Consider the following 18,939-nt stretch of genomic DNA (forward strand, 5'->3'; position numbering starts at 1 on the left):
AAAAGCAGTGATACTCGGTCATACATATTGGAAAGTAATGAACACAAGGAGGGGAAGAGGGAAAATTAATAGGAAGAAATTAAAAAAGAAAATTAAAATGGGAAAATAGGACAAGGTTGTGAGAGGGGGAAAAAAAAAAGAGAGAGCGAGAGAGCTCTTCACTCAAGGATACATAAAATTAGTTTTGACAAGTAGAGTATGTGCTGAAAGACACAGTCCTGATTTTGAGATAGTGATTCTCAGGCTTATTTCTTGAAAAAATGTGATCTGCTACTCCTAAGACCTCACCTTTAGGAAGAGAGCAGCTCCATATACATTTGAGGTGCAGTTTAATTGTGCTTTACATTCAATTAAAAGACTAGCATAAATGAACTGTGTTTTGAGAAGTATGCTTGCATCGCAAGATAGCTTTTGAGCTTTCTTCTTTAAAAAGTTGTTTTTGTTAATCTTAACACTAAGCAAGAATCAGGTACAAAAACTGATTTACCACTATGACAGCTGCAATGTTACATGAACATACTGTTAGCTGTTCTACAAATTATTTAAAACACATCATATCATCTACACCACAAATATCACGGGGCTACAGCACTGTCTAATATCCTAACCAGAATGGCAACTGCTGAACAACGTTGTTTTACCTCTCACAGTAGAGCCACAAGCACCTCATTACTGGTGACTAATGACTTGAAGTATTTCCATTTTTCTTGCTTGGAACCCTTGAACAGAGCAGGATAGCACTAACACTATGCTACAAACATATCTTTTGAAAAATTACACCCCATTACAACGTCTCAAGACCAGCAAGAAAAGAAAAATCAACCCAGTCTAGATTAGTAATTAAAAATTTGCATCTCAGTGAAATATTGAGGTCACACCGATAACTCATACAATAACCTATCATCAGCAGCACAGTGTTCCTTTATTATTAGGTGGCTGATCATTGTTTCAGCTCCCTAAGAAGCAACGAGGAATAATTTGATGACTCACTCATGTTTCTGAGGATTCCTTGAGCTGTAAATGCCTCAAGCATGAACAGCTTCACTAGGCTGCTAGTAAAGTAGCTTACGAAGCAAAACCATGATTTTTCCTCAAATAAGGATAGTTTGTTTATGCTTTCCTTCTGTTATTCTTGAATAGTTTTTTTTTTTCATAAATAATAAAGAACAGCTAATTTTTTAAGCATACACTGAGGATCAGCATCAATACAGCATTACACACTATATGAACCTAAAAATAAATTCTCCTGTTAGTAATGAAAGCAGTGACTAGAGCAGATGGCTAGTCTACAGTGTTATACAAAAAAATGGAAGATAACACTCCATTTACTCCTAAATGATAGCAGAACATGAAAATAATTTTTTTCATATCAGCACATTTTCCAACAGAGCCTCACTAAGAATGGAATTGCAAATGTATGTAATGCAATGCATTGAAAAATAATCAGAGCATTCATTTAACAGCAAACAGTGAATTCATTACCAGCTTGATAAGAGACTCAGTCCTGCGATGCACGCTAACATAACTGTATTTTTAAAGATATAATCTGCAACTGTGTTTTTGTATCAGCATGAGAGAGGATTTTTAAGCACAGATCTACAGGGAGGGGGAAAAACACTCATTAAAGCTCTTGCATGAATTAGTCTTTCCAGAAGGCAAATTCTTGTAATTGTCACAGGGAATTTAATAGGGCTGTGGAGTCTATGGAATGCTGTATGAAAGCTGCTAATAAAGATCGAGGAGAGAATTAATCCAGCAGCCAGCAATGCTGCCCTGATGAGCACTAGGATGCTCCAACCCTTGCAGCTTCCAAGAAGGAGCAGGAGCACCAAGGTCTCACCCCAGCACACCCCATGCTGGGGACTTTCCAAGTCCTAAAGGCTTGTTTGGCAAAGGCTGGGGGGAACTCCAGCATTTCAGAGAAAAGGCATCCAGTTGACATGCTGGCAAGAACTGCCTTTCAGGAGTGTCCACTGGGACCAAAAGGCATTCAAAGTAACTGATTACAAATGCTGGTGGTTTACTTCCTCTTATACATAGCTAATAGCTCACAAAAGATGTTAACTCTGTGCATTTGGAATAAAATCAGACCTAACTCACAGAGGGTCACCCTCCCCTTGCAGAACTGCTATCCAGTAGATGGCTGTTAAGGTAAGAAGTTCCTGCAACCACAGACCCACCTGTAGGCAACAGAAGGGTTCCTCATTTATGGTTCAAGGAAACAGTATCTGCAAGTTCCTTACAGTGTAATAGTGGGAGTGAGCTGATGGCCTGCACCACCTCAGGGGTGAGAACTGGGCTTGTCCAAGCCTGGGGAAGGAAAGGTTGAGAGATTATGCAATTGCTGTCTTCAATTATCTTAAACACACCTATAGAAAAGGTGCCAGATTCTTCCTGCAGGTACACTGCGAAAGGACAAGAGGCAACAACTGCAAGTCATAACAAGAGAAATTCCAACAAGATGTTGGGAGAGGGAGGAAATTACAGTAAGAATGGTTAAGCTCTGGAGTGAATCAATGAAATATTAACTCCTGCAGATACTGAGTCTGTAAAACACTGCAATAGGATCACGTTTGTGTGGTGAGCAGAAGAAAGGATTAACTTAATTAGCTGTGCAATGCTAACAGCTGTAACATGCATACAGTTTGTGATTTCTTAAAAAACAACAACAACAACAAAAACAGTGCTATTCCCCCTCTGAATCTCTATCAGGGAACAAAATACTTTTATTATTCTTTACTTCATGCTGTCCCCTTGATTCCTTTCCTATCACTTTGATACCAGCTTCATACAGTTACAAACAAACCAGGTATGTTAAATGGATCACAAACTCAAGATAGAAATGGCAAAATTAGACTCACTGTGTATAGCAATCACCAAGAAGAAAATATGTACATTCAGACTTCACTGTGCACCTTGTCTTAGTGTGCTGAGAACTGACTTTCAGACACCAAGGGCAGTACTGGAAAAAATGTTCAGAAGCATTGTTTTTGCCCATAGCATAAATGAACTTGCCTTCTTAAGGGTCTAAACCTCTGCGGTATCTTTCTTCCCTTGCATTTCACATATTGTCTTGTCCTCGGGGGATCAGAAGCATTAACTTTAAATATGAAGCAGACAGTGAAAGTCTGATATACTGACATTAATTACTGGCCATGCAGTGTCACCTAACTAACAGCTTGAATTTTAGAAGTTTCGGTGCCTGGTTAAAAATAAGCACTCAGAGAACAGTAACTAGGATACAGCACAATTTACATGTGTTTGAAATTTGAGTCTTGACAGTTAACTAACCTAAAGTCAAAGAAAAAAACCACCAAATCTGACCCAACTGTATGAATGTCAAGAAGATGGAATTTAATATATCATCTTATTAATCCTGTAAAACAGTCCTTTTATAAATAATTCTATGCCTAGTGCACAATTCCTGGAATACGGGTAGACCTTGTTTCTATTTCAATGTCTAGACACACATACTGATTAAGTTAGGCTTCCAATTAAATAATCTCTGACTTCCATTAACACATGCCCTGATCCTTCATCGTACCACTCTAACTAAGCAGTCACCTCTCTTACTTCTGAACTTCATCGGGCAGGGCTGGTGCAGCACTGAGATCTTAGAAGATGTCTTCTCAGATGGCAGCATGCAGGCACATGAGATTTTGGCCTAGAAGAGGCAGCATCAAAATGGCAAGCATCAAAATCAATGCTGAGAGTACTTGCCTGAAGGAAAAACCTTACATGTGAACTCTCTTATATCTCATCCCTTATGTGACTCACTTGTTGATGTCAGTAACAAACCTCACTGAACTCAGTGAAAATGCAACTGGTCTTTAATTATTACAGGTGCTGTAGTTCACATGCATTGTGGTAGCAACTCAAGGTCCTTTCCACAAGGATGAAACTCCAAATAATAAACTATCCTTAGGTTCTGTCTCAACAGGTTTATTCATGTTAACTTAGAGATAATACAGGCACAGTGAAAAGGAGTAATGTCTGTGGGTTAGAAATTTATCACACAGAATGGCCAGGGTTGAAGGGACCTCAAGGATCACGAATCTCCAACCTCCCCCTGCTACAGGCAGCGTCACCAACCTCCCCATTTAATACTAGACCAGGCTGCCCAGGGCCCCATCCAACCTGGCCTTGAACACCTCCGGGGATGGGGCATCACAACTCTCTGGGCAGCTGTTCCAGCACCTCACCACTCTCATAGTAAAGAACTTGAATTTAGTTAGCTTAAATTTAGTACTTAAATTTAGTTAGCCAGAAGACTGCCATGATGTCATGATGTGACACGAGGGCAAAACCTGCTGCCCTCTGAGTTTTATGGCACTAGAATGAGCACCACCTGTGCTGGTGTCAGAGACTTTGCAGTTATGATACCAAGTTTTCCGACCAGTCTGCCATCCTTTCAAGCAGCTTTTACGTGTATCCTCATTCCATGACTTGTCTACTTCACAGTTTGCAGTTTCCCACCAGAGATACTACTTAGTTAAGTAATAAAGCATTAAATTGTTATAGATAACCCCCAAGCATACTGCAAAATGCTTCTTACTCTCTGGCCTACCTTTTGTTTGAAGTCTTTGTGTTTTGCTAGGCTGGATGGCCTGCTACTTGAGACTTTAGCAGCAAGTTATCTCAGCTTAATGGTAAATGCAGTCAAACCAGAGTACAGGAGATACTGCCCTTCTTTTGGCTTTGCTTCTCGAACAGCTGCTGCTGGTTGCTGCTAGATAGTTCCTTCCCTCCTTTTGCCCTGTAAAACAGAACTAAAAATTACATCTATTTCCCACACACATTTATATATATCAAATGACAAAAGATGATGAATTGTTTCTGAAGCCTTGCACTGGGGGAAAAAAAAAAAACGTGAAAAGAAAATGGTTCATGTAAATCTAACAACTGGTCTTTTGTATTCAGTAGAAATCCATAGCTGCATGTCCAGCCTTCCCTAAATCATCTCTTTTCATCTCCCAAGCTGCAGCAGCCCATTCCTACTGCAGGTTCCAGTTTCCCAGCACTCAGGTTGTCTTTCAGTCTGTTTGCTCTCTGGTGCTGCTCATCTTTAAGAAATGTAAGGGTCCCTGAGTCAGCTCCAAGTGAACCGAACAGAGATCGATACTCCAATCCCCCCCACTGAAAGTTCTGTCTGCTATCTAGGTTCCATTTCCATAGTGACCTTTGCCAATACTCACAGCAATGTATCTATAGGTACACTAAGTGAATGTACACGAACGTTTGTTGGAGCAGATGGCTTCGCAGGCTGTTGCATTCCTTCCACCTTCTTATCAGCTTTGTCTTCTGTTCTCTCGAGCTACATTTTCAAGTCAGCCGCAATCCTACAGTAAGTTCTCGTTAAGTGCTGTTGTTTCAGCTCCACTGAGTTCCTGCAGGTTTGGTTATCTGCTAACTAGACTGACAAGTTAATTAAGATGTGCCAAAGCTTTGATTTTTTTTTTTTTTAATCTCCTTCTCCTAACAGACACCTGTCTACAAAATTACTGATATCCATCCCTTAATTGCTGCAGGATCAGCGCTCAAGTCAAACAAGAGATGTGTGTTTGTGCCTCCCTGGGGCTCTGCCACAGCTCCACCACCAGCAGCCCCTGCCTGGAGCTCACACGGGCTGAAACTTTGCGTGTGAGATGCGAGCACACCCATTTCCCCTACTAAGAAGGGCATCGCTGAGCCCAGGCTGTTTCCATGCTGCCACACGATTTCTGCACCAGCTTAGCTCAGAATTTCTCATAGCTTTCCCGCCCACCCAAAAGGTCCCTGACACAGGGACAATAGGAAGTACGGGTGAAGAAAGCACGGGACACAGCGCAAACAGCGCTTCGTACTTAGAGCACGGCAAGGCCCGTGCGAACACACAGAGCAGCAGAGGCTCAGTAAAGCTTTGCTCAGCGCACCCGCACGGAACCAGCGAGCACCTCGTTCCCCCGCTACAGCCCGCACGCCGGCGGCCGGCCGGGAGCTGAAGGCAGGGCTCCGCTGAGGGCAGGGCTAAGCCGCGGCCCGAGCCGCCCCGGGGCAACGCTTTAAGCAGAGCCGCAAAGGGCCCGAGCACGCGCTAAGAAACGTTCCTCCAGGAACCACAACCACGCGGCTCCTCATCCCACAGCGCGGCATCACGGAGCCCACCCGTCCGCCACGGCCACCGCCGCCGCCAAGAGCCGCGCGGACGGCCCGGCGGAGCCCCCGCGCCACCCTGAGCGACGGCGGCGGGAGCCAATGGGAGGAGGCGGTGGGCGGGCCATTTCCCCCGTCCCCGCCCCTCGGCGGCGGCGCAGCGGGCCGGCGCGGCGCGGCGCGTGGCGGCCACGGTCGGCGCGGGGGAGGGGGCCCCGGCGCATGGAGGCGATGCCGTGCCACAACCAGCGGCTCGGCGCGGCCGGCGGCCCGCGGCCCCAGGACGAACAGACGGCGCCGGCGGGCGGCTGCTCCCGGTTGATCCGCTTCGCCGAGCCCTCCGAGGGCAGCGGCAGCGGCAGCCCCAGCCCGGACAGCAGCAGCGCCAGCAACGGGGCGGCGGCGGCCCCCAGCCCCGCGGCGGAGGAGTGTGCGTCGCCGCTCGGAGCGCAGCTGAAACTGCTGCCCATGAACGATCAGATCCGGGAGCTGCAGACCATCATCAGGGACAAGTGAGCGGCCCAGTGGGGCTGGGACGGAGACGGGGACGGAAACGGGGGTGGGGTCGTACCCGCGCTCCCCCCCGGGCGGCCCCGTCCGGCGGAGCCGTTCGGAGGGCCGCGTGCTCCCGGCGGGGCTCCCGCGGCGCTGTGCAGCGCCTCCCGCGCGGCCATTGCGGTGACGCGCCGCGGGGCGGGGGCGGCCGTTCCCCGACGCCGTGCGGAGGCGCCGCGTTCCCGGCAGCTCCGGGCGGGGCCGGCGGCCGCGCGCCCCGCGTCGCATCCTTGCTCCCGGCGCTCTCCCACCCTTGTGGCGGCGGCCCTGCGCTCCCGCAGGATGGATGCTCGCCGCTCCGGCTGCTCGGGGAGCGCCGCCCTTAGCTGACGGCTGCCCCGCTCCTCCCCCGGCCGTGAGCCCTCCGTTCCAAACCAGAAGCGCAAAAATGAATGCAAAATGGTGCCCCTGTGCCGAATGTGCAAAGTGAGGTGCTCAGGACGTGATGATTCAGTGCGCCGTGCTCGGCTGCCCTGGCGGTGGGAGCGTACTTCCCTTGGTCACGTCTGTATCTGCTCGGCACATGGAAGGTGATACTATAGTGTATTAAATTTAGCGTGCAACGTAAGACAAACATACATAGCTGGCGTCTATTAAAAGCACAATTTGCCTGCTGTGATGTGAGCACCACCACTGGACCCAGAGGTGAGCAGCGTGGGTGGGTAGCGTTCAGGTTCAGAATGAGCCCTTGTGCCCTGCATCGTGCTGCCTGCTGATGTCAGCAAAGCTCACACCCTACGGCCGTGCTTCTGCCCGTCGTTTTTTCTGGCCACCAGAAATTAACACCTTTATGATATAGGGTTTGAGACCTGGTGACAGCTTTCCAGCTGCAGGTGCACAAAGGCTCTGTCGTTTTCATAATTATTTTGGGTTTCTTTTTTTGTGCACGCCTCTGCAATTCTCTGTTGTCTTTTGTCCCCTCAAAGCCGGGCACAGCTGGCTAAGGCGGCTCTGTGAACTGGCTGTGAGAGCATCCGAGTCTCTGTGCAAGGGCAGGGTAACTAAAACCTGGTATCTTGTATTCATTCATAGTGCTCACTCTGAACGTGCATCGCTTTGCAAACAAAGCTGCAGATGTGACACTGTCAGGTTTACCTTTCCACCCTTAAATGGAATTTGGGTAAATTTTCTGAAATGCCACAGTCCAGTCTGGAGAAAACTCATAATACACCACCTGCACTCCTTGCTACTTGCTGTCAGTTTTCTGGGTTTGTGCTCACCACAGTTGGGAATTATGAATCCCTTTCGAAATCCTAACAGAAGCATTTTGTATGATGGCAAGGCTTGTCTTGTTTGGTGGGGTTTGTTTGAGTACTAGTTCTGATTAAGTCAAAGTAGCAGAAAATTAGGCAGAGCCTGTCATTCCTGGAAAGAGCAAAAAGAGTAACAACAAGCAGCATATAATGAATAACATGTTGTGCACAAGGAGAAAGATGAGGCTGCCAGACTGCTTCAAACTGTCTTCTAGCATGGCTAGCTGTGTGTGCTGGTTGCACAGGGACTGGGCAGGTAAATGTCTTGGCTTCCACTCACGTGAACATAGATGTTGCAGAATCTTGGGGTTTGAGTGCACAACTCTCTTTACAGTGTATCAGGGTATCGTAGTTTGACAATGAGAGAGGGGCATAACTGCTGTGCATGTGATGTTAATTTGGAGGATTTTTGTAAGGCCAATAGTGTAAACATCAGCTCCTTGACCACAGTGTCTTGACGTGGGAAGCAAGGTGTTAAAACCTGGTCTTACTTCTCTCGAGCTTTCAACGTGGCATATTTGCATAGTGTGCGGCAGGAAGAGGTGAGCCCATTCTTCCTGTCTTCCGAGTGGGCCAGAAGCCAAGCAGGCACATTGGCAAGAAGTTTCACCCAAGCTGGAGGCCAGCAGAGAGGCGTTTTTGTGGTGGTATTCGTGCATCCCTGCTCATTCACTGGTCTAATCTGCGTTATCGTTGTCCCATGGTTTGAGTGATGTAAGAGCAAGCAAAGCGAAGATCTCCTACTTAAAGATGCAGAACATTTATCGTGCTGCTGAGATCTGAGCTTCTGAGGTGCTGGAGCTGAGCTGGAGTGGTGGTACATGGAATGGTGGAATATCAGCCTTATGTTCTCATGCTTTAATTGCTGCTTACACGGTGCAGCAGCATTGCCAGTAATAAGAGGCAAGGCCCTCGGTAGCTTCCAGCCCCTCAGCCTCCTCCACCCACCACAAAACCCATGAAGTAGGATCTCTGCGGGATGAAGTTGGAATCCGGCAGGAAACTTTTCTATAAACTGTCCCTGGAATATATTGTCCTTGAAGAACTGCCATAATTAAGCAATGTCCTTAAAATTATTCCCCGATTTAAAACAGAAATTGTTCCCTTTTTCAGGACAGCCAGTAGAGGAGACTTCGTGTTTTCTGCTGATCGTCTGGTAGGTGAAGCATTTCTTCTTCTTCTTGGTGTTGTGCTTTGTAACTCTTTGATAAAATGGATCGTTCAGGCAAGAATAATGGCGTGAGAGGAACTTCTCCAAACTGGAAACTGCGATTGCGCTGCGACTTTCTAAGGGACTTCTGTTCCTTGTTACAGACTCGTCTCAGAGGGTTCCAGAAACTGTTGATGCCAAGTACAACCGCTTTAGGACAGCGAGAAGTAGCAGTAAGAGAAGACTGTTTAAAAAGAGATGCGCAGAGGCTAGAGATAGCTAGGTGTTAGTGTAAAAAAGCACTTCTGATCTTGTGAACAGATCTGTACCGTTTCCTGCAGTCTAGATATTAGCAACTGACTGCATGCAGAAGTGCCTCCTGGCACCTGTGTGTGAGATGAGCCGCTCTGTGTGCACCCACACTGGGCATCTGCCTTTAACCATGGGGTAGTTAGTTACTGGCAGAGAGTTTGAAGTTCGTGTGTATTTTAGGAAGTCAGAACAAAGACTGTTGGGAATGCAGCATTTATCTCGTGTAAATTAGGTGCTTACAACACCCACTCCCACACCTATACTGGTATTCATGGGGGTGTTTCCTGTTTGCAGATGCACACTCATTAATGAGAAAAGCCTTTCTTTCCCCCTCTAACGAAGATCAGTTCAGGGAGCATTCAGCCACCAGCACTAAACCAGACAGGTTTAGCCCAATCTTAATCCATGGCTGATCTAGACTTGCTCAGGGCTTCCTATGCCCACAACTGAAGGCTGTGACTGCAGCACGTTTTATCACTGCAGCTTTTCTAGCTTTCCCCTCCACTTTTCCCTTCTTGAGCATGTGTCTGCCGTTCCCATTCTCCAGGAACAGTAAAGGTCCAAGCTAACAAAACTCATCCCTGTAACTGCTGGATCAAGTCACCGACTGGAACATCCTTCTTTGCCAATAGTGCTTCATAAGGAACAGGCAGAAAGTCACAGTCCCAGCTTTGTTCTGTGCCAGCAGTTCTCAGCAGACACTGTTTAAATAGACATAATGTCCTTCGTGCTGTTGAATAAGTTGGAACAGCACAGGAAACATCCACAGCTTGTGAAAGTCTGAGCTCAAGTGTGGGTCATTCTTCCTGTTTTTTTTTTGGTTTTTTTTTTTTGTTTTTTTTTTTTGTGGCTTTAACTTCTTCATTTGCTTAAATGTGTGAATAAGATTAAGAAAGCCAACAAAGGCCAACATCAGCAGTTGCCACACTTTTAAAGGGTACAGATCTCCAGTCCACGTGCCAGGCCCCTTCCCATTCAGTACTGCTGTCACAGGAGGAGTTTCTGGTTAACATTCTCATTTTACCTTACATTGGGTTCCCACCACATAAGAACAGCCCTTCCTGTCAACTTTAACGTTGGTGCAGAAGGAAAATGAGAAAGAAATTAAGCTTGCTACTAGGTGGCAGTTGCTAGTGGGAAGTGTTTTGTAAGGTGACATTAGGAAGAGGGCTTAAGGAGAGATTTTAAAGCTGATGGGTTGATAGTGGTAGATTTTTTTATTTTGCCAGTTTCTTTCTTACACAAGGGAATGGCATGTAAGAAATATTCAAAGATACTTGGGGTAAAGGTTAGCAAAAGGCTTCTGAAACTGACTGCCAGTGTTGAGGTCCTGCAGCTGCAAGGGAGAGGTTAAAGTCTTGAGGAAGGCAACCTATCTTGTGTCTGCGAGGGAGAAGCAGGTGAGGGAAGGAAGCCTCTAGCCCAGGAAATGATCAGTCATTGTAACCTGTGGTAAGAGATAGCTGAGTAGAGTGCCCTGAAGGTGCTACATGACTGTGCTGAGCCCTCAGATCAGTGCTGCCCCGCAGCCACACATTGTACAAGTGTTTTGTTGATGACACCCGTGCAGGGTTTCTGCAGAGCTAGTGAGATGCTCACTAAGCCCGAAGCATTTTTACTGAGACACCTAAGAATTTTTTTATGAGGTCTTGGTAGGAGGTACCCAATGAACTGGGTCCAGTCAGATGAGTGAGTGCTGCATGCAGCTGAGTGAGAGCTATAGCAGTGTGGTGTGGGCTAAAAGAGCCAGTAACAAGACAAGGAGACGTCTCCCAGAGAGACAGAGGATGTCCTATGTCCAGTTTTTGGCAATGACCGGGCAAAACTGACTTGCAGCCTGGATTCAGGGAGGTGTTTGTCACCTGTCCTGTCCTGCAGCCCCCAGCTCACAGCACTGCAGTGCTTTTCTGCAGAGAGCAGAATGCAGATTGTTTGGTTTTGGAGCCTGAGAGAGGAGTTGGTTCCTTCCAGCAGCAATGTGTGGTGCTGAACGGGTCACCTCACCTTCCTGCCCACCCATAGCAAGAGTGGGGATGCACACTTTGAAAGTGGTTTGGAATCCTGAGGTGAGAAGAGCTGTATAAACATGAAATGATACCAACAGTCCTGCTGGTCTGCCTTCAGCTTCTGAGAAAAACTGCAGCATGAGGGGTAGAGGATCCTCTTAGAAATCACTGTTATCTAAGAAATTAGTGCAGTTATCACCTACAGTGCAGTTAGACTACTGTCTAACCACCAATTAGAAGAGGACTATATTGGCTCCTCCAGTATTTAGTTCATTTGGAACCCAGTCCAACTGAAGCTTTTAAAATAATTTTTTTTTAGTTGATTTAAATTCTAATTTATTGGAATTTCACTGCTTTGCTTTTCTCAAAACTGCAGGCAGGCATAAGAACTATAAGGCCTAATGCTCTGGGTTACAGGTATCTTTTGGGGTGCCTCTTCCAAGGTTTGTCTGCTCAGAGCTTCACCATCCCTACCTGCACTGGGCCTGGTTGCCTTATGTAGCGACTGCATCTCTTCTAAATGACAGTATGGCCAACCTGCTTTCTCTGGTTGCCTAAATCCAAATTCCTCTGCTCATGTACCCTGAAGGACTGGTCAAACCTGATTTCTTCAGTGGTATTTAAGTGTGGTAAGGAGACTTTATTCATGTGCTTAATTGGCCAAGAAAGGGCAGGTTCACAAACACTTTAACATCCTCAAAGTGTTTGTGTGGTAGTTAGCTGAAACTCCTCGTCTGTTATAAGCTCTGGCTTTTATTAGCAGTTTTATAGTTTTGTGTATCAGCATTAAATGCATAAACTGAATTTTGTAAGCCTTGGCACTTTAATGGCAATTGAACAGTTGTTTTAGTTCCCCTACTCCCTCCAAAATAGACTTTTTTTTTCCTTGTTATTGCTAACTTTTACTCATGGTTTTAATATCTGGTCGAACTCTTCCACGCTGGGACCAAAGCTTCACTTCTCCCTGCTCTTGTGGGGCCGTAGCAATACTTGCTCAGCTTCTGCTTCTGAGCAATGGCAGCAGAGCTGCTGGACATTTAATCACAGGGTGAAGGGGTGGAAATTATCGTAGCTCAGTGTGAGGGCAGCAGAAAGTGTAGCACAAACATAAATGTTTTATCAGCACCGACAAGTTAACAAAAGAGTCCTCCCAGCCTCTTCATAAAACATTGATACATGTAGTAAAAACAAGGAGATTTGTAATCTGACTATAGACCTACACTAGTTCATCTGCCAAAACTGTGCAGTAATGCGGACTGATGCCAGCCCTGTCAACAAGAAAGCAGTATGGGAAAAAAGTTTCATCAAACGTGACTCAGGAAACGTACCAGAAACCTGAAATTAAATCAAGGATGTCTTGGTTTATGCAAGATGTCTGTCATTCCATTTCTGAATTACAGTGTCCAGAACTGACTGAAGCAACAAGTCTGCTTTCAGACAGGAGTATGATGGGAAGCTGCCTTCCCTTCATGGAAAGAAGTGGACCGACACTGCAGAAGGGCCCGTTTCCTATGTGCAGTTTGCATCAGTGGAAGCAGTGGTTGAGTTACCTGGCTAAACTTGTGAACTGCTCTTCTGCTCCTTGTAGATGTGACTTGCACTCTCCAGCTGAGCCCCTTCACTGGCTCTACCTACCACCTCTGAAAGCAGCTGTCACAAACTCACCCCTGAAAAAAGAAAGCTGCCATACTAAAATTGCTGAAAACACCTTCAAAGCTGGATTTTAGTTTAAAGGACCTTTTCTAATTCCTCGTGTTGTATGTGTGTGTGCTGAGATCACATAGGATGGAAGAACAGAGGAATCCTTCTGGTCTGGGCTGTTTCAGGAGCACTGTCTGAAGCGAGCAGTGCACTCATTCAGTCCCAGGAGCAGTCACCTCATTTCTGCCATTACACAGTGACTTTTGCTTTAATAGATTTCTCTGGCACGGCAGCAGTTCTCTTTGAGCAGTTTTGGCCTATGAATCTTTGGCTCACTAGCAGAGAGAATTTTCTACATCTGTAATGCCCAGAGCATCTTTCATGGGCAGTCATTCTGGGCCCAGATGAGCACGTTTCAGTGCCTCTGCCTGAGTACAGCTGCAAGTTCTCTGACCTCTGGAGGGATGTATGACTTACTTACAAACTCTGTTTGCACCTGGGCCATCCATACGGCGTGGAAGCACAGCTGCTTGGCAGTGCACTCGTAACAACAGGAGCCAGAAAGAAAGGGTGGTAAAGAGACTTGTTTTGGGGCACTTGGTGGTGTATTTACGTTGCTACAGTTCCCTTGGCTGTTCTGGGCAGCACCACTGCAGTTTCTGCACAAAAATGTGGATGTAGTTTGGAGCATAGCTGATGGAGAACTCAAGGGGGAATTTTCCTTTTTTTTGCAGTAGTATTTTCTATCAGCAAAGTGGAATTTCACATTGGTGGTTCTGGTGGAAGATTTGTCTCTCATGCCTTTATCTGCATGGTAGAAAACAAGTCAGTTTTATCACGTCATTACTGATGGATGCTCCTCCTGCCAATTTTGTTTTTCAGTGCTTTCATTTGATTTGTACGTACACACACCTTGCTCCAAAAACGCCCTTTAAATCAGTCCTTATCTATTATAAAAGAGGATCCTTTTGGTTGTGAGGTCTTCACCTAGTTCTTGCAAAAACAGCTAGCATTTCTTATCTCTATAGATAACAGATCCCTTTAAGTTTTTTTCTGGTTCCACAGATCAGACTCGTGGTTGAAGAGGGACTGAATCAATTGCCATACACAGAATGCACAGTGACCACTCCAACAGGTATGTGGGAAATTACTCCTCCACCCGGCAGGATTGGAAGTGGAAGCTTAATCAATGTAACAAAGCATAGAACTATTACAAAAGGCTCGAACAATTTAACATTCAGTTAGAGTACAGAGTTAAGGCCCCTTCAAGGTATTAAAAAAGCTAGAAAATGTGTAACAACACAGCTGAACAGAACACAGTTGTATAATTATCTTACTAAGGCTTTAAATTGGTCTTGCAAAACTGCACTGAAAATTTCCCATTGTATATGCACTATCACTTTACTTGCCCACATTGTAATGTTGAATTAAAAACTGCTGACATTTCACAAAGTGCTCTACACGAGTGATTTTACCTTGCCAGCCTAAATCTGCCCCTGTTGCAACAGGGGGCCAGCTGGAAGTGATGGTAAGCAGGAAATAAAAAGTGGCTATGTTCACGTAAGAGGAAACTCAGTGCAGTACTTTTGGTGTGCTCCTATTGACTGTAAAGATGCAGAAGGTTGCAGGCAGTATTCAGGTAGCAAAGCTGCTGCTTTACTACCTATCAACCATTCCAGTACCTGCTCTGAGCCTGTGGTACTGCTGTGAGAGCTGCACCAGGTGAGTCCTCCTCTCCCTGAGGATTTCGCTGGTATTTATTCAGGCTGAGAGCAGCTCTGTGTATATTAGTGCGCTCTTCCACTCTACCCTTCACAATAAATCATCTGCATTCTTTACCCTTCTTCTAGTTGCAGAAAAGATGGGCTGAAAGCACTCCGTTTGAAGCTGGCTAAAGTGTAAGAAAGCACTCAGGAAGGCAAAGTCACTTACCTTTGCTCATTTTAAAGTAGATCAGCAGCTACTTCTCAAGCATTGGCTTCACATCTGTTCCAGGTCAGCTGGTGACAGGTAGTTCAATGCCCGTTAGCTTCTCTGCACTACACAGTCTGACTGGCAGTACCCCTGCAATAACAGCATTCTGAAGCTCAGTGGTTCTTCAGGGGGCTGCTTGCCTGGCTGTGGGCAGCGAGTGTCTTGGACCTTGCTGTCTGGCCACAAGTCATGCTGGTGAAGAGGTTGCGTTCTGCCATCATTCCTGGCCACACCATCGAGTCTTACCCTCTGACACTATGTCAGCTCTCTGTCAGTGTGGCAGCACTTCTGCTCAATACCTGTACCTGGTGAGGAAGCTGAAAGGGCCTCAGATGTGCTAACGCCAGGAGGAACAGTGCCTTGGAAATCCAAACGCTTACGTATGAATTCTTGCTCACCTATACTGAACTCTTTTCCTCCAAGCATTTGTAAGTTGCTGTCAGCATAGCAATTTCTATTCTTTAAGGCTCAAAAACAGAATGTCCCTCAAGGCCATTAATGAAATACCCTATTACATCTCTTTTAAGGGAGCCCTTGGACTTTTCAGTCAGGCAGGGAAACATGCGGAGTCCATAAGTAACTTTGCCACACGTTCTTCACAGCAATACCACTTCTGAAGCAATTTACAAGTAAAGAAAGCACAAGTTCTTTAGTAGTTTTTGGTCCTGTTCCCATTGTTCGAGGACTGCAGGATGTGGTGTGCAGATTGGCTCATGCCAGTTGTTGAGATACATGGAGCTCAGCACTGTCCCCTTGGTATGTGGGGGCATCTCCTTTCCATTCACACCAGGGTCACTTAAAATAGTGTGCCCTGAAAGGGCACCAGGAAGGGACAGAAGGGAGCAATCATTGCCACTGACATTTGGTTTCTTTCCTCTCCTAGGATACAAATATGAAGGAGTGAAATTTGAAAAGGGAAACTGTGGAGTCAGCATAATGAGAAGTGGTAGGCAGATTTTGGTTGTTGAATGAGTACGAGTTATACATCTTTAAAACCTGTAACCAACTTCTTTTTGAAAAAGTGCAACCACACTTCTCTGCAGCAGTTTCAGCTAAACCTGCTAGTTACCATTCTTTCTTGGGTGTTCTTGATCACAGAATGTCAAGTAATGTTTCCTTAACATTTTATCAAATAACTGCCGCAGATTTCATCTTACCTCTTTTCTAACAACTCTCCTTCCTCGTTTGTTTCTGATTTTTTCCTCCTCAAAAATAGCTCTCCAGATGAGTTGTGCTTAGGGACGGTATTATTTTGTTTGAAACTTTGGGAATCCCCACAGGTTCCCGTGCTGCTCTTCTGCACTGCAGTGTCTCTGGGCAAAGCTCAAAGATGTTTTCTAAACCACATGTGAATTATGACATAGTTTGTTTTCATGTTTCCGCCCTGAAAACCTGCACTAGTACATGAGAACACTAACACCTGGGAACTAAGTAACACTGAACAGACTTGGTTTTTTTCTGTCTAAACAGAGGAAAATAAAATAGCTTACAGTCTTTTAAAAACTAGGAACCAAGAAAAACTCCTTTTGAGAATCTTCATCGATACAGTACTGGGGCTGTGTTGTTTAATTGTAACATCTTGTAGCTGTGCCCTTCCTTAGCACGTAACAATTTTTCCCTGCTGTTTTGAGGCGAAGCCATGGAACAAGGTTTACGGGACTGCTGCAGGTCAATTCGCATAGGAAAGATCCTGATACAGAGCGATGAGGAAACTCAGAGAGCAAAAGTGTACTATGCTAAGTTTCCACCAGACATTTACAGGAGAAAAGTTCTTCTTATGTACCCAATACTAAGTAAGTATCCGTATTATTTATGGCTGGGCTTGCCTGAGCAGTGATTGTTCTGTATTAAAAGGAAAGTTTCTGAATTTCGGGGGCTTTTATTATAGTTTGGCTTGATTTAGGTGACAGAGCAGGGATTTGGTCAGCCCGCGTTAACGTGACTGCAGATATCGGTTGGGTACGGCTGAGTGGGAGGAAGGCTGATGCATTACAGTCTGATGGCAACATTTAGAAAACTCACTTTATGTGAGAAAAGATTCCTTACAGTATTTTTGTTACACTATTCAAAGAGTTTTTTGATGAATACTCTAATTCTAAATTATTTTAAAATTAAATGCAATTAAAAATGTATCAGGACATCATCAGGATGAAGTAACTTTTCCAGTTTAAGATATAATTCTGTTCGTGCACACGGAGCTCTTAATTGCTATTTTAGATGAGCGTTCTTGCCTCAGGGCTCTAATAAAATCCACTGACTTCAGCATTTAGACCTGGTACAGTCAGTTATTTTAATGTAGAGATGAAGTTTCTTTGTCAGGAGACCAAAGTCTTCTATAATTAGTGCTAGCTGAGGTGATAGTCGCCCAGTGGGAAAGGACAGTATCTCCACTCAGCCACACACCAGCACTAATGCAGACAACTAACCTCAGCTGGCTTAGGGTGAGTGCTTCAAACAGGAGAAAATCTTGTTTTTCCTCTTTTAGGTACTGGTAATACTGTAATTGAGGCTGTAAAAGTTCTTATAGAACATGGCGTACAACCAAGTGTCATTATCCTGCTAAGCCTATTCTCCACACCTCACGGTAAGTTGAGGGGCTGTGAGGGGCAGAAGAGGGAGAACAGGTACATGTAAGTGGGGATTCCTAAAGCCTGTGCATTCCTACAAGCACAGACTGCAGCGCTGCCACCAGGTAATGCAAACCTTCCTGCTGCTCCAAAGCACAGGAGCCACGGATTGCATTGGGCCGGTCTGCCGGCTGTTTGTGTGAAGTAGGAACATGGATCTTGGGGGTTCTCTTAAAAATTGGCCATGGCAGAAATCGCTATCAAAAATCAACTGTGCTGTAATGGTGATTAGATTGGAAGTTACACGTGTGGTAAAGAAGATTAAAATCAAATAAGAAAACCCGGGACAATCCACATTGCATTTTGCAATTGTAGGCAGTCAGCTAAGGCAGAAATGAGATGGAAGAACAGAGGCAGAGCCATCCACATAATTCTGCTTATGATTTAACAGGTGGGGCTGAAATACAGCTGTCGTGCCACATTCATTATTGCCTTTCTCTCTCTCAAAAGGTGCCAAATCTATTATCCAGGAATTCCCAGAAATCACAATTTTAACTACAGAAGTTCATCCAGTTGCACCAACACACTTTGGACAGAAGTATTTTGGAACGGACTGACACACTTGGAACAAACTGATAATGACTGTATAATATTACATAAGAGGTTTTTTTGTTTTTGTTTTGTTTTTGTTTTTTCTATTCTACATTTTATTATTATTTCTAGCAGAGTTGGTTGAGGGCACGTTTAAAAATCTCTTTGGCCAAAGGGGGAAATACTTGACCTAGATTACTTCTTGTTGGTTACTGCTCCAACACAGAACCAAGTGCAGTAACAAACACCAAATCATGGCAAAGTCAAGCATCTTCATGTTGTACCTGTATTAACTGCTACACTCTCTGCTTTAATTTATTTATTCTTCTATAGCCTGTTTTGTGGCTGCTTGCAAGAGCAAAATAAAACAACTATGTGATCAAGGTGTACGCTTCGTTTCTAGTGCTGATGTTTCCATCACTCCAGGTTGGCCAGTACAGCCACTCTAATTACTCAAGAACGATGGGTGCACTTGGAAATCACCGTAATCGTTAGCAGCCACGTTGCACTCCTGGCAGTTTTCATTTGGATGGTGGCCAAAACCAAAAGATAAACACCTCTGAATTTTGATCTCTGTATATTACTTTCAAAAGTAGAACACCTGCAGCTGTCTTGAACACTGGTACTGAAATAGTAATCTTCCTGTTGCAGTGCGTGTGCCCTGTCTGCAAATGAGGTGGGAATTAAGAATGGTAGAAGCACTATTTACAGAAATTCTACTTCTACAGTGCTGAAGTTTTTCATAAAACATTTGTGGT

General features: G+C 45.1%; 1 protein-coding gene across 2 annotated transcripts; it reads left to right on the plus strand.

Annotated features, from left to right (window-relative positions):
• The first annotated feature begins 6,244 nt into the window (after positions 1-6,244).
• Positions 6,245-18,564, plus strand: UPRT (uracil phosphoribosyltransferase homolog). 2 transcript variants are annotated; one of them, XM_085230932.1, is made up of 7 exons: positions 6,247-6,644; positions 9,054-9,096; positions 14,115-14,184; positions 15,907-15,969; positions 16,655-16,816; positions 17,509-17,607; positions 18,101-18,564. In XM_085230932.1, exons 1-7 carry the CDS (start codon positions 6,355-6,357, stop codon positions 18,205-18,207), a joined length of 834 nt encoding a protein of 277 aa, XP_085087058.1. In that variant the 5' UTR covers positions 6,247-6,354; the 3' UTR covers positions 18,208-18,564. The 2 variants fall into 2 exon arrangements, with proteins under 2 accessions (XP_085087059.1, XP_085087058.1); XM_085230933.1 differs by lacking the exon at positions 15,907-15,969 and having other exon boundaries at positions 6,245-6,644.
• Positions 18,565-18,939: the final 375 nt, after the last annotated feature.

This window comes from Meleagris gallopavo, chromosome 9 (assembly GCF_905368555.1).
Source record: "Meleagris gallopavo chromosome 9, MGAL_WU_HG_1.1, whole genome shotgun sequence".
NCBI classification, from domain to species: Eukaryota; Metazoa; Chordata; class Aves; order Galliformes; family Phasianidae; genus Meleagris; species Meleagris gallopavo.